The sequence below is a fragment of the Lucilia sericata genome, unplaced genomic scaffold (genome assembly GCF_015586225.1).
Source record: "Lucilia sericata isolate MDLA Ls3-8-SP2 unplaced genomic scaffold, ASM1558622v1 Contig000685F_arrow, whole genome shotgun sequence".
Classification (NCBI taxonomy): Eukaryota; Metazoa; Arthropoda; class Insecta; order Diptera; family Calliphoridae; genus Lucilia; species Lucilia sericata.
Window position 1 is genome coordinate 10,001 of NW_023994688.1, and position 17,261 is coordinate 27,261.

The 17,261-nt window shown below is 28.6% G+C and overlaps 1 protein-coding gene across 1 annotated transcript in view; it reads left to right on the forward strand.

Annotated features, from left to right (window-relative positions):
• The window catches only part of LOC119607299 (probable basic-leucine zipper transcription factor S), a 30,323-nt gene that overhangs the window by 9,360 nt on the left and 3,702 nt on the right, over nucleotides 1–17,261 (forward strand). Inside the window, exon 2 of the mRNA XM_037961172.1 lies at nucleotides 2,829–3,614. Within this exon, the coding sequence (XP_037817100.1) occupies nucleotides 2,855–3,614 (760 nt within the window). The 5' untranslated portion in view covers nucleotides 2,829–2,854. The remainder of the gene's footprint in view (nucleotides 1–2,828; nucleotides 3,615–17,261) is intronic.

The window sequence follows — 17,261 nt, forward strand, 5'->3', positions numbered from 1 at the left end:
CTAAAATTTTTCTGTATAACATTTAAAATTAAAGTAAATTCACTTTTTTGTCGGACAAAATAAAGTGTAAATTTTATATATATCATTATTTTAATTTTATGTATATCAAAATTTTTTATCTATTTTAGTTCTGACTTGAATATCTGGATCTACTCAAGCCATTTTTGTATTTTTTTACCATTATTATTCGCAATCGCTTTCACTTTCCCTTGCTTTGCCCCATACTATTATTTTCAAAAGAAATCCGTTTTTGTTCGCTATTTCAGCGGAATTTTTTGATCAATTGTGGTCAAATATTGATCTATTAGATTAAGGGCGATGCTCTGAGTAGGTCATTCAAAATTTTCAGTGTTTTTTTTTCTTACAATATTGTTTTTAACTTTAGTAGTGTGTCTGCCATTCAAAACCCATTTTTACGGCATTTATTTCAAAATTTTTATTAAATACGCTCGTGAATTGCTCATTTGTTATTGCTTACTCCATTTTCACTAAGATTCCCGCTTTTAAAGTTGAATAATGTAACGATACCGATAACCCTCCACCATAATGTTTAAAACTTGGGGTATTGTTTTTAAAATTTTGTATATTGAAGGGCTTAAATCACACTCATTGTCGACATTTTAAAATTTTCGGTAGAAATTGGGACTCATCTGACCAACTACGCAAATTTGAGCTAAAAAATACGAAATTAAATATTAAAATCGAAAAAAATGTTCATGCTTTTAAATATGTTGGTGAAAGATTGAAGGTAAGGGTCAGTTGACTCTTCGTATGTGTCCAATTTTTAACGTTAGGTGTGGGGAACCTAGGTGAAATTTATTCAAAAAGCTCCAATGAACGCTATGTGAGCATATTACAGTCAAATCTTAAGATCAGTGCCTTCGAAATGGACTTGGGCAACTTTTTATTTCGGCAAGATAATAAGCTTAAGCACTTGATAAAGTTAAAAAATAACATTACTGTAGGAAAAATCACTGAAAAATTTAAATAAGTTGCTCAGAGCACCGCCCTAAATCCAATAGATTAATTTTGGACCACAATTGATCAAAAAATTACGATGAAATAGTGACCAAAAACGGATTTCTTTTGAAAATTATCATATGGGGAAAGCAAGGGGAAGGATGGAGAACAAAATTAGCAAAATGGCTTAAGTAGATACATATATTAAAATCAGAACTAAAATAGATAATAGATTTGATATACAAGAAATTTAAATAATGATATATAAAATTTACACTTTATTTTGTCCGACAAAAAAGTGAATTTATTTTAATTTTAGATGTTATACAGAAAAATTTTAAGTACAATAATTTAGTTTTATTGTTATTTTTGTAGCATTGTATATAAACTAAATGATTTTGAAAAAAAATTCCATATTCAATAATCATTTAACCGATTTTTCGCTCAAGAATATAGCATGAGTACTTTTGCACTTTATTTTGTCCGATAGTGTACATACATACATTCATATATACATACATTCATATATACATACATACATACATACATACATACATACATACACACATACATACATACATACATACATACATACATACATACATACATACACACATACATACATACATACATACATACATACATACATACATACATACATACATACATACATACATACATACATACATACATACATACATACATACATACATACATACATACATACATACATACATACATACATACATACATACATACATACATACATACATACATACATACATACATACATACATACATACATACATACATACATACATACATACATACATACATACATACATACATACATACATACATACATACATACATACATACATACATACATACATACATACATACATACATACATACATACATACATACATACATACATACATACAAATGATAGCTTTCACTATTAAAAAACTTTTCAATTGCACTTTATTTTGTCCGATAGTGTATATATATATATATATATATATATATATATATATATATATATATATATATATATATATATATATATATATATATATATATATATATATATATCTTAATAATATCTAAGAATGCGATTGCATATTTTTCGCTTTTATAAACCAAACATATCCTTACAAATGAAAAACAGTTGAAAATGGGGAAAGAGATGTAGAAAACATCATATTCGAAATATCATCATATTCGAAATATTTCAAATTCGAAATATTTCAAATTTTGATATATATATCTTAATATATATATATATCTTAATAATATCTAAGAATGCGATTGCATATTTTTCGCTTTTATAAACCAAACATATCCTTACAAATGAAAAACAGTTAAAAATGGGCAAAGAGATGTAGAAAACATCATATTTGAAATATCATCATATTCGAAATATTTCAAATTCGAAATATTTCAAACTTTGATGAAAAACCAATGAAATTTACATAAGCGTTTCATTGAAAGAATGTGGTTAATTTTTGACATACAAATATCGGATTTTTACAGCTTCTAAAGATAAAATTAGATGTAGTTCAAAGTTGTCAAAAATGAACAACATCCGTCCAATGACACGCTAATGTAAAATTCATTCTACTTAAAATTTTTATATTACTGCTTAGTCGATTATTTTTTGCAAAAAATTTATTTGAATATAAACAAAACATATATATATATATGTATTTATACATATATTTATTCAATATATTGAATATATTTTCTCAATAATAAACATTTTGTAAAATTGTACACCTAAGTTACAAAAATAACGCACATTAAGCAATTTAACTTTATCGTTTAATTTAATATAAATTCAAAATGTATTTAATGAATTTTTTCAGATCGTAATAATATTTTCGTCCAAGGTATGCTGATTGATTCAAATGAGTTTAAGACTGAAATATATTCTGAATTTACAACAACATATATGCCTCAAATTTTACTGGATACATACATTTCCGAAGGCAAAGAAAAACTAATAAATAAATTAAACATTTCAACACCGACACCAGAGGGAGAGTTATATAAAAATATAAAATTTGAAGAAAAAATTGCGGATAAAAATACAGATATTAAATCAAGTATTCATTTTCCTGCTGCCTTATTTACTGAAACAATTCAGAGTTCAACTAGTAAACATTCGAACTCTTCACCAACATTGGAAAATTTAAATAAACAATATGAAAATAAGTCAATGACTGAATTCGCAACAACACATATGCCTCAAATTTTATTAGATACACAAATTTTAAAAAACAAAGAAAAGTCATTAAATAATTTTGGCAAGATTTTAACAAAGAATCCGGAGGAAGAATCATATAATAATATAAAACATGAAGAAAAAATCGGGGATAAAAATATAGAGGAGAAGGAAGAATCATATAATAATATAAAATATGAAGAAAATATCGGGGATAAAAATATGGACATTAAATCGAGTATTGATACTGCCGCTTCATTTGCTGAAACAATTAAAAATTTTACTAGAAAGCATTCGAACCCTTCGTCAGCATTGGAAAATTTAAATAGACTATCTGTACCAAAACGTGAGAAAATTTTTTCTTCTGAAAAAATTTCCTTGGAAAATTTTGAAAAAGACATCTCGGAAAATACATACTCAAACGAAGGTAATATCTCTCAATTTTGCAAAATATTAAAAATAAATACCTTAAAATTATTGAAAATTCATATTCATAAATTTTTGAATATAGAACTGTGGTTGTCAAGGTTCAATTATTTATAAATACTTTAACGTTTTTGTCTTTTAATTTAAATTTCTTTATTACCAATTACCTAGCCTATATGAGTCAAAATCTGGGATTATCACGAACATGGTTTATCTTAAAATTTAAAAGCTAATTTTAAGAGCATGATAACAAAATTATATACCATCGGAAGATATAAATAACGTTTATCAATATAGACATGTCTAAATAACAAGGCCAACTAAATGAAGGTTTGCAAAAACTTTTAAACCCAATTTAACTAAATTTCATTATTTTTAGTTGCCGAAACCGAATCTGGTATCGGCTTTTCTTTATCACCCACAGGGAATTGAATATTTAGTTCAACATTTTATATAATTATGAAAATATTTTAACGTTTATGTATTAACTCTTTCAAGTATACGGGACACGTTTACGATTTATAGCGTAACATGTTATTTTTTAGAATTTGATGACACTACATGCTAAAAAGGATATCCTTCAAAAACACTTTTTCCATTTTTCATCAAAAATGATCGATATACATTAGGGATGCCAAACGGGACTGGCTTTTACAAATCCCGGGATTCGGGATTTTGAAAATTGAAATCCCGGGATTTCGGGATTTTACGGGATTTCGGGATTACTTGAATTTAATTATTTTATATATGAAAATCTTTAAATCATCATATTTGTAAAGAAAATTGTTTAATTTTGTGGAAATTTAGCAGACAGAAGATATATTTAAATTAAAACAATCCAATTAATTACAATTTTTAAATAAAAACTTTCAGAATTGCATAATTTCTGAAACTTTTTAAATACATACTTACTTCCTAAATAAAAATAAATATCAAGTTCCGAAATTAGTCATAAGCACTTTTTAAAACCTCATACTGTTCCATGTGAACTAATAATTATAACAGATACCAATTCGATTATTCGAACATCAATTTAGAACCTATTCTTTGAAAAATATTTGGAATTTTACACAAAATACATATTAGTTTTGGAACATATTATTATATTCGTAGTAGGTATTAATTTAAAATTTTATGTGCATTCAGAACAAGGTAATTTACCTTTACCGGTATCACTCAGATTTGTAGAAAGTTAGAAATGTAAAATCCTCTAGTATTGAAAAATAAAGTTTGTATTCGACTGTGCCGAAATTAAATACCCACCATCAAAATATTGTAATGTATTGATATTAATAACAGCATCAATGTGATTTTCAGAGGAGGGCCAATTAGGTTTTCTTGTGTCAATTTTGGTCCAAATTTGCAGCCCAAATAGAATGAGTCTTCTAACTCGTGTTTTCAGCTTACAGACACAGAATGTGTATACTTTTTGGGTCGGTCTACGACCAACATTTCGATGTGTTAACAAGTAAGAAGTTATAGTTGGGCGAAGCCTACCATATAATACCCTACACCAGTTATAAAAATAAAATGTGATTTATTGTGCATAATAAAACATCTAAGTTGAATTGTACCTTGCCTCAGATATACTTTAGCTATTTTTTGTTGAATAAAATTGTGTACATTTAAGTCATATTTTGAAGGGGGCTTTGTATAGGAGCTAGGGTCAAATGAGGCCGTATCATCAAAAAATATATCAGGGTCATGAAGGCTAGTATAGAACTTGGCTTTGCAGCTTTTTGTCGAGATACGAGTATATTGAACATAATTATGAACTTAAAAGCCCTATTCGGGGGGTTCAGTTGTATGGGGGCTAGGTCAAATATTGCACCGATGCTACCCATTTTCAATAGGATCCGTCTCTAGTACAGACTGTCGAGAGTTTTAACGTGAGCACCTGCCGTGTCGGCCTTATCCCACGGTGGTCTTTTTCATCCACAGGGTAGACTTGAGAACGGTCTACCATCGCCCCTTTTTCTTCAATGAAGAACTCAGGTGGCAATTTTTGCACATTGGCTATGACCGGTCCATGCGCAAGTACTTTGCTGGAGTACTCGAGCTATCTAATCTCTTGCCAAAGTAGTCACGTTGGGGAAAGACAGGTATCATGAGCAAGCTCAATCTACCCCGACATAAAGTCGCCCAACCACACTACTATGGCTCTGTTGATTCGGCAACAGCACCTAGAGACGTAACCGGTGGACCGAAGCACGATCCATCAATAAGCCGTAGACATTGTTCTTACTCACAGTGACACGCTGTGGTAATTCTGATATGAACAGAGTATACTCTGAACATATCTGGACAAGGAAGGAAAATTAATCGGTATCACTTGTATATGATACCTTTCATCCATCATCATTCAACCCAGCACACTTCTCATTTATCCAACACATTCATAAGAGAAAAACATACGACACACTCATTTAGATATACGGGTGGACGAGGCCCGCATACCTCTACATTCATTCCGTATCATATACAATTGACTCCAACCCATTTCCAACGCTTAGTCCCACAGTCACTCCTCTGTGGGGTATCTGTTGTTTTCGGCAACAGCACCGAACTTATCCCGAAATATTGACTATTATCATGCATCAGTCTTTTAACCGCAACTTACTCTTCCTGCGAATTTGGGTTTAAACCACAGCCACTACGTGGATCCCGAAGGAACCTCAACCAACTGACCAGCCAGGACATAGTCCTGCGGGCAACTGGCCACCCGTAGTACCAGATTATGCGGTTCTCTGGTCTGACCTCTAGCAATCTATGCAAGGACTAAGCCAGGCAGTAGACTGTAACCAATTTTTCAGCCCCGGTCGGACTGGAGGTATTGGCCACCTCTTTATACCCCGGGAATGCAATAACACCAAGGCGGAGGTCTCGCCAAGGTAACATGCCCCCGGGGGGGGCCGTCTCTAGTACAATAGATCATGCAAACTTTCATTGAATTATCTTCAAAATTGCTGTAGTTTGATTACAAGGTTTACACGGACAGACGGACGGACATAGCTAAATCGACTCAGAAAATTATTGGTATACTTTAAGGTGGGTATAGGACCAATATTATTGTGCGTAACAAACATCAGCACAAACCCAATATACCCTTCCCACTAAAGTGGTGAAGGGTATAAAAACGAAGTGAATAAATAAATTTATATGTGCTATGTGTATGGAATCAGAACACTTTAAAAAATAAAAGGTTCAAATATGTATAAAATTAGCTCTGCGGAATTTAGTTTTGCATGAGTTGAAAATAAAATAAGATCGTAATTTTCAAATTAATGAAAATTATGGCTCAAAAAAAGAAAATAAAAACAGTTTTTTGAAATAAATCCCGGGATTTATTTTGAAAAATCCCGGGTTTCGGGATATCCTAATCCCGAAAAAAAATCCCGGGATTCGGGATTTGGAAAATATCAAAATAAAGTGTGGTGAAGTCATATCCATAAAAAGTCCAGCGGTTTGGTTTTGTGCGTGAAAGGGTTAATTTATATTTATTCGAAGAATTGAGACTATTTTCCCAAAATATTTTAAATTGTTAAATCATTTACAAAATTAGTTTTTGAGAAGATTTCCAGCCGGAAAAGTTTTGAATCTACTTAAAGATAACGACAATCCATCGAATTTTGGTCTTAAATTTCTAACAATATTTTCTTATCCTGTAATTCAACCCGTTCTTGATGGTTAAAAAGGGGCTTAAATATCAATGTTTATTTATGGTCAGATAAAATAAACTAAATTTAACACAAAAAGTTCACAAAATTTAAAAAATTTTTAAATTCAATTTGAATTGTAAGATTAGTTATAAAACAACATTCTCCAAAAAGGAATTGACACTGTAATTATTATTTTCTAACTTTTTAAATAAATAAAAAATTAACATTTTAAAATCAAAATTTATCGGAATTTCCCGAACTAGTAGTGACAGTCCTTTTTGAATTACAATTTGGTCTCGAGAAGATATTTCCCACATATATGGTTGACAACAGTCCCATTATCTTAATCTCCGGAGGTAAGAGCCGAGTTATAAAGCTTACTTAAGTTTTACAAATTTCATACTATTTTAAAAACTTATGTGTAGTTTCTTCTTTTTGCAAGAGCTGTAAAACCTGCTCTAATTGTAATATGTATATTTGATAACATTATCTTGAAAGCAGTGTGACCATTTTGGCATTTTTGCAGCTAGATTTAGCATTTTTTATTTTGATTTAGCTGTAAAATTTTAATTTAGCATTTGGCATTTTATTTAGCATTTTTATAAAATATTTTTAGCATTTTTAGCTTTTTTTTGCAATTTTAGTATATAAACAAAAAAAGACAAATTTTTGCAAAAAAGATTTATATTGGAAATAGGTTTAACCGGAAAAAATCAGAATTAAATGTCTACCCAAACACAAGCAACAAGAAATATGAGAAATGTAATAATTTACACTGCAATTCAAAATAATGCAAAAAGATTCATGAAGATAAATAACTTAAAATTACGCCAATACAAGTGAATACTTTAAAATGTTGTATTCTAAAATATTTTTCTGGAACCCAATGCTTTTTTAAATTCGAGGTGATAGAAATAATTCAAGAGATTTCATATATTTTTACAAATACGTTCAGTACGCTATTTTACAACCTAATACTATTTGTTTGCTCATGGAATGAAACATATAATTTTGGAAAAGGCTATATATGACGGTTAATTAACAAATTTTATTTTTTCCTATACGAAATAACGAGGTTTTAATTTTTATCATCCTTCAGGAGTTCTTGTTAATTAAAAAAATACATAAATTTCGAAAATATTATTGACAATTTATTCCAGAATTACAAACTTACGGATTTGAATATATCTCTCAATTCATTTCATACATTACATATTGCTAAATTTACAAAAATTTTGAAATAATTTTTAGCATTTCTGTTTATCTTAATACCACGGAACTTTTGAGTATACTAATCGGTTAAGAATCATTTTCTGAATCGATTAAGCCATGTAAGTCTGACCGTCTGTACCCCGTTTCTGTATTTTTCACATCGAGAAAAATTGTCGGAAAGTTTGTGATCATCCCGTATAAAACAGGGCGAACACAAGAAATTGAAATATTTGTTGTTAAATTTTAATGCGAACATTTTGAAAATAAACTGAATAACCCTGTTAAAAACTGAAAGACCATCATATTTTTATTTTTTTCTCGATTCGAGAAAAATACAGAAACGAGGCACTGGTAGAGGTTGAAATTTTCAAAACAATATGCACGTATGCTTTTTGATCCAATGACAAAACCTTTTAAAAATGGTTAAAGTCCGTCCTTTATTTTACCTAGCCCCCATACATATACAAATGTATAAAGCCTTTCTCAGAAAGTTAGTTTAAATATATGGGAAACAAGGTTCAATTCAACATAAATGCTTTATTACGAAAAATTAATCAAATTTTATACTCATATGGTCAACCACTGCAGAATATACTTTCTTACTTGTTATAAATTACAATGAATTTCAGTTACAAATTAATATGAATTGTTCATAAAAACACTTAAAAAATTTTAGCATTTTTTTTGGCATTTTTAAATCAATTTAGCATTTTTTCTAGCATTATTTTGAATGGGATTTAGCCGCAACATTTTTTGAGACCTGGTCACACTGCTTGAAAGTTATTAAGTCTTTTGTCTGTTATATTGAAAGTTTGCTATATAAATTTTATTTAACTTTAATGGTTATAGCATTCGTTACTGATATCGTTATTTTTATAATTATAATTTTTGAATAGTGTTTTCAATTAAGTTAAATCATTACCAGTAAAAAAATGGAATTTATGCAAGATGTTTCCTTAAATTATCAAATATATAATTTTAACAAATTTATGAAGAAATCAAATGGAATTCTCGAAATTTCCTGACAAAACTTTCTCTAGATTTACAAAAAAATATTCCCGGTTGTCCCGCAAAATTTTTCTGCTAAGAACCCCTAATCGTGATCCAAATTGATCAATATTTATCAGGGACTGTAAATAACTGTTATTCTGAAATTTTTAACCCAAAAAAATCTCTATGTTGGAGTCAACGTAGACCTATACTATTATACTATTATTTGAGGAGTTTTATTTTTTCCATCAGAAAATAAAACTCATTTGGGGAGTTTTGTTTTCCCCATCAAAAAATCAAACAATGTTTTTATATATATTTTCAGTCTCTTATTTTATTGAGTTTATCTGACCAAGTCCATTAAATAGTTGATTTGAACTGACGTTGAAAACATCTGAATCAAAAACGGCAAATGGTAATTTTCTGTTATGACTGAACACAAGCTTTTTTAATTTCTTCGGAAGGCATTATTATTGAAAGTGAGTTTTATTTTCTGACAGAAAAAAACTCCTCAAATAATTTTTATTTTATGACGGAAAAATAAAACGAAATTGCTTTCGGTACGAGTAGTTTTTTTCACCAAATTGACTTAAAAAATAGCCCTTTACTATTTTAATTCAGTCTCGCATTTTGTTAATCTTCGGTATAATTTACCAAAACACGTATGTATTATCATTTAAAATTTTAAAAATTAAATACGTAAATTATTTGAAACTTATCAGAGTTGTTTTATTAATTTCAAAACTGTACTCTCGGTTGATAACTTACAGAGGTATCCTTTATAATTTCATACATGGAAGTAGTTAATTATACCGACTAATTAATTGACGATTTCTTTAGCATTAAATTGAAAAAAAATTACAATTATTTTTTTTATTTTGTCTAATGCTCTTTAATGGAACGATTTAATTAGTTATTATTTAAAAAGAATTTTTCATTACCATTATTCAATGGTACAGAAAAAAAATAAGTGTTTATGACCATAAAATTATTTCAAAACTTTTTAGATTCGAAATTGGAATATAGTAGAAACTCGCCTCAAAACAAACTAAAATAATTTTTTGTAAAACCCATGATTTTAAGTTTAATTTAATAGATTTTAAAAATTTTCGAACATTAGTTCGAATTTCGGAGTTAATTTCGAATATCCGAACATTATATTGTATTGTCATTTGGTAAACCCATGCATGCCAAATTTCAGTCCATTCGGACTAGAAGAACTAGTTTTATAACTGCTTTAAAAATTTTTCGAAAAGTAGTTCCAATTTTGTTTTTTTAGTTTTTGTGATACAGAGATTAATTTAAAACCATAAACAATTTTTTCGAACATAACCTCGAATTTGTATTGTCATCAGATGTACTTATGACTGCCAAATTTCAGCCAATTTAGGCTAAGGGAACTGGCTTTAAAATCATTCGAACCTGTGCACATAGGTCGAAAAGCTTTCGCATCGAGCAGACATAAAACAAAAAATTCCATCGCTTCTCGATTTGTGAGTAAAAATTGTTTCTGTAACTGAAAAGAGGCAACATGAATTACGTTTTATTGGAAATTTCCAATAAAAAACCTGTCAAAAACATAAAAACAAAAATTGCCAAACTAATTTATAAACAAAGATTAAATAAACAAAAATATTGAAAATGAATTAAAAATATTTAAAAAATTATCCCACAAAATTGTCCCCTGGTAAATTCTAGGTTTATGCCCACCTACTTTTCCAGCTTTAGCTTCTTTATATTAGAATGATTCCTATTTTCTAAAAATTAGTTAATAATATTAATTTTAATCTTAATTTTTTATAAAAACAACATTATCTTTTCTTTATTTCTTACAATACATGTTTAAATTAAACTTTTTTTTCATCAAATTTTACTTTCCGCACAGTTTTAAAATGTGAGTTTTTTTGACAGTTTATTTGAGAAACTTCTCACAAAATTTTCTTACAGAAACATTTTTACTCACAAATTTCCAATATCCGACGTCAAAAAACTTGTATGTGAAAAATGATATTTTGTTTCAATTCACAGTGTTTTTTCTTCAACTTCACTGTTTTATGCGAGAAATTTCTCGATGCGAGAATTACAGAACACAGGCACTGTGAAATAAGAAGATATGAAAAACCTGAAATGTTGTGAATTAGTTTCACTTTAAGCAGAAATTGCGCATTTTTGCTCGTTTTGAGTAATTTAATATTTTCTAGGGTGCTACCTTATAAAAATTTTCAAATTTGATTGATTTGACTACGCAAAGGATGGTGTCCTTATCAGACATGTGTTTTTGTCATCCTGTTATCCATGTTGTTTAAAAGGAATTACTGTAAAGGTCCGAATTTTCGTAATTTCTTAGCAACAAAATGGAAAATTGCAGTAGGAAGGAAAAAACAAATTTTGTATTAAAACTGATTTATTATTTCGGCAGTAGCAACCGCTGCTTGGAAGCAAAATCCCTCACGCTGGAAATTAGTTCTAAAAAAATTTCGCGAGTCCGATAAGTCCTTCCAAAATGAAAAAAGTTATGTTATAGAAGTCATCTTAATTGTAGACAATGGGTTAATAACCACCAAAGGGTTAATTTCCTCTTAAATTTGTTCTAATATACCTATTTATGCCTATGCTCCATCTTAGACTTTAAAGAGTCTCATTATTTTGTCGGTCTTAATTTCGCACTGAAAAGTGATTGTTTGAAACAATGTGTATTCCCACAAATCTTCTATCGGATTTGTATCTGACGATTGTGTCGGATGTATTGTAACATGAGAAAGATTCGATGGAAGCGCAATATGAGACGCATGATTTCAGTTGTTATCGTCATGTAAATAAAACTATTTGCACTGCCCTCCGAACCGTTATTACAGAAACATCGATTCTAAACTCTTCTTAATCTCTTCAGCAATCTGAATGATAGACATTTGCTCTTCTGCTACTCTTACTTTTTGGACTATTTGGCTGTTTAAATATCTATGGCCAGTTAAATGTTTTCTCTGAATGAAATCTATTTATCATATCTAGTACAATCTAGCATTTCTTAAACATCTATGCCTTGTTTATGCAAAAAAAAAAGAATAATTTTCCTTTGGGATTCTGCGGATTCTCTTTGTTTTCAGAAATTTTTAGAAAAATAAGTTAATTCTATGAAAATTTTGGGAACACTGACCATTTCACTTTGACACGTGATAACTGTTCATTTTAGGAAGTAGAAATAATGGCGATTTCATCAAAAAAAGTTTAGGACCATATATTTTTAGGATAGTTGGTAAATGTGCCAATAATTTTGTTCAGGAAAATTGGGTTATTTTATGAATCTCCATTGTTTAATAAAAAAAATATGATAAACATTTTGTAATGCAACGAAGTGAATTTTGTGGAGAATCTATCACTCTATCTAGTAAAAATGTCACTTTATTAAAAATCTATGTCATAATGTCATTAAATCTATCGTGAAGTTTAATGTGCTTACTAAGCCAATAATTTAGTTTGTCAGTGTACATGAGTAAATGAGAATTTAAAAGATGGAACTTTTTCATTATTCAATGGTCCACAAAAACAGAACAAATTTATTATTATAATAAATTTATAAGAGTGTTCGAGTGATATCAAGATTTCGAGATACATATCGTACCCGTTTTACCGTTTTTGCCATATATCATTAATCTTGTCCAATTTGTGGCTACTATCGGGTCAAAGCAGATAGATTGATAGACAAATATAACTAGCCATAGTCACAGAATATATTCTTTTTAAGACCTGAAAGCGATAACTCCATGTGTTACACGAAATGTCTAAAGTTTAGACTGAAAATAACTCGGCCACATAAGCAAAGTGATTGAATTGTGATTTATTTTTGTTTTTTTTTAAATAAATCACTCAGAATAACAGTTATAAAATAATATGGTTTAGTGGCTGAGTACTTGGTTTTTGTATTCCTTTTTTTCTCTTGCTTATATGAGAGTAGGAGAGTAAATTGTTGTTGTTTGCTATGATTTCTGTAGATATTTTGTGTGTATATGTGTTCTAATCGTGTATTTACATTTGCGATTTATTGTTTTGCTTTTAAAAATCAATTGTAGCGATTTATTTTATTTTTCTTTTCGATTTCTCTCTATCACTTATCAAAAAAATTTAACATAAAGGTTACTCTCAGTGATAAACTGCAAAAACACAATTTTAAATGGTGATCACAGCAATTATCCTTATAAAAACAAAGTGGACCCGTTATTTTCAGTCTCAGGTCTAAACTGAAGGTGGATATCGTCACCTAAAACGCAAACGTCCCTATCTAACATTTTACAGGAGAAGCAAAAAACTATTGAAATTGGAAAGTTTGTTTCTATCATCGCGATTTATTTGTAGTAAATAAATAAATTGTTTAATAATGAAACCTATCAGTTATTATGATAGTTGACAATGGCGTATATAAAAATGGATAAATTGTACTTTTTACCTTTAATATTTAAATGTTTTTGTAGATAGGGCCTTTTGTTTTTTGTCAATGAAATCGCTAATTTTGGTCGGAGGAATCCAATTTTTTGTGTGGACATATGTTTTGATGCAATACATTATAATCTACAATAAAATTGAGTTTGAATTTTTGGTTAGTTAGGGCCGTTTACGTTTCAAGTGACGATATACAAATCAATCGTTTAGTGAAATAAAAATTTTATAGAAATAGAAAACTAATAGAATAGAATAGAAATAACAAACTAATTTTATACCCCATTTACACATACACGAAATCTAGTACTTATGAGATTTCGAGACAAATCTACTTGATTTTAACTAGATTTTCCATACAAAACAAAATCTACTTCATAACTAGATTTCGTTAAAATCTACTCAAAATCTAATAGTTTTTAGTGATGCAACTCTGTTTTTTCCTAAATAATACTAAAAAATTCGACACTACACAAGAAAAAAGAGGAAAACAAAACAAACAAAAAAATTAAAATGTCGACAAAATTTTTATAAATTGAAAAACATGAATGAAAAGTTAATCTAAAATAAAAGGTAATGTTATATTTAAATATCTATTTTTTTATTTTAAATGGAATTTTGATAAATATGTATCCCATTTTTCCTTCTTATTTTTCATATCACACACTTTTTCAAGAAATATTAGAAAAAATTAAATCTTCTTAAATGTCAAGAATAGTAAGTGTAAACGGACTAGATTTGGAAAAAGATTTTAAATTAAATTTACTAGATTTCGTGTATGTGTAAATGGGGTATTAGTTTATTTTAATTTCTAAGGGCGGTACATATATTAATAATTAATATCAATGTTAATCCTTGTTTTCTAGTTTTTTGTGATTCTATATAAAATAATCTTTTATAAATTAATAATTACCGTGCCAATCTACTTTATGCATTTTTCTTCCCAACTTTAAAACACAACTGAATCATTATTAAGAATTGAAGGGCTTATTGCAGTAACTCGATATGCCACCAATCATCACAATTCGATTTTATGTGCTTTTTGAGTTGCTAGTTCCTTAAAAAGATTTTTAGCGTATTATGGTAAATATAATGGTCATGCCTCTTTTTCCATTTAAACAATTTGAAAAAAATTGTATTTCATAAACTCGATATGCCACATATATTTTTTACACTTTTTAAGAAAGTCCTTTATAATGATGGAGATAAAAGCGGAATTGATTTTTTTTTATATTACTGTGATAGAACAAGTTAAGACAAGTATCATTATACGAAGAGAAAAAGTTTTTGCTCAAAATCTCGGGAGATATCATTTTTTGAAATTAAAGTGGCTTACCATGTTACTGCATAAAAATAATTTTATATATAATTATGTTGCTTACCGAGTTCTCGCTGATTGGAAAATTTTCGATTGCAAAACATCAATAAATTTTGCTTATAAATTTACTTTAATTTCGTGGAAAAATCTTATATAATGTTCAAACTATGTGCATAATATAAAGTCATATTTATCATACTAAATTAGCAAAGACATTGCAGCACATCCTATAATCTTTGTAAAACATATCACAATCAGCAGCATATACAAAAAGCATAATATTATAACGCCTGATATATAAAGTGCATATCGAAACCTCTTTTGAACAATGGACTTGAAATTTCTAAAATCCGCGCAAGACTTCTGACACAACATGCATCGAAATTCGTTCAGATGTTTAAAATTATGATCAAGAAGCAGAAAATCAACTATGCTGAATAAACGCAATATTATCTCAAATTTTAATCTGAATATTCAGTGTAAAACCCAAAATAATGTGTTTTGTCATTCTATTTTAAATACAATCATACCACAGGACCTGCCATTTACTGCATAATAATTTAGCTAAGTATATTTAGCCAAATTTATTCTCATATAAAAAAGTAAGTAAATTTCATATTGAAAATAAAATTTATAAATTTTTTTGTAGCAAGAACATGATAAGCCACTTTGAAAATGTACTAGAACTTGTTTTTTGAAAATAAAGAATGTTCAAATATGGTTAGGCAATAACTTGATATGCTACAATTTTTTGCTAAAACAGTGGTTTCCACTTTATTTATGATATCCATCTATTAGCTTACAATAGTTATCGACCTTATATGATTGTTAGGCGTGTTTAAAGTACAAATTAAAAAAAAAACATTTTTTTGAGAATTTTTTTAAACTTTAATGTCGATTTACTCAAAATTTTATTTATGTGGCATATCGAGTTACTGCAATAAGCCCTTCAATTGTGAATTCAAATTGTTTGTTTTATAACACAAAAAAAGTATTTTATTATCGAATGAAAAACTATTAAGAATTTACAAAGTCAGAAAAAATTTTCTTTCTAGAACATACTACAAAAATAATAAACAAGTGTTATTTAAAAATGAGCAAGTGGAAAAAACAATTATGTAGTATATTTTAACACTCCTCCTCAATTGCGAATGTCTTTATTGGCTTTGCATCTTAAGTTTTCCAGTTTTGAATTTTATAAAGGTTTTGTTAACATATCATATCATTTCTTCTGAAGGACAGTACTTGCATTCAATGATTTTCTAATCGATATAATCTTTAAGGAAGTGAAATTTTATATCGATATGTTTTGATCTGTTGCCCAGTTTTTCTTCCTTAACACGATTTAAACAGCTTCTGTTGTCTACAAAAATAACAGTAGGATTTGATTGTTTGCAATTTAAATCATTTAAAATATTTCTAATTCAAATAGTTTTCTTGGTAGTTTCGAACAATGCAATAAACTCTGCTTCCGTTGTGATAACGATACTGTTGTTTGTTTGTTGTAAGCCCTACTAACTGCACTATTATTTAGCAAGAAAATATATCCCCAATTGGATAGGATAGCCTCACTAGCACAAATATCAGGATGAGTATTGAAATAAAAGAAGTTCGGAATTAGTTTTTCCTTAAGAAGGTTCAAGTGGGTGTTTTGATGATTTTGCATCTTGTAAACCAAACTGCTAACATATTCTCAATATACTGCTTTTAGCGTATTTTAAATTGGTGATCTTTTGATTTTATTAATTCAAGCCGTAGTTAATATGATATTTCACCTAAACTATTGACTTCAAATTTGCTGTTGAGTAGTTCAAGAACATGTTTTATTAAATTTTTGTTTATAGAAGCTACGACTAAGTCATCAACATATATTAAGATGTAAATATCTTCCCCATTGATGACTATCCTATATAAACATAAATCTGCTTTGCTGAAATTTACAGGCAACGAGAACATCATTCAAGACTTTATTCTATACGTTAGCTGCTTGCTTAAGTCCATATATTGAACGTTTTAGTTGACATACTAGACTTCCATC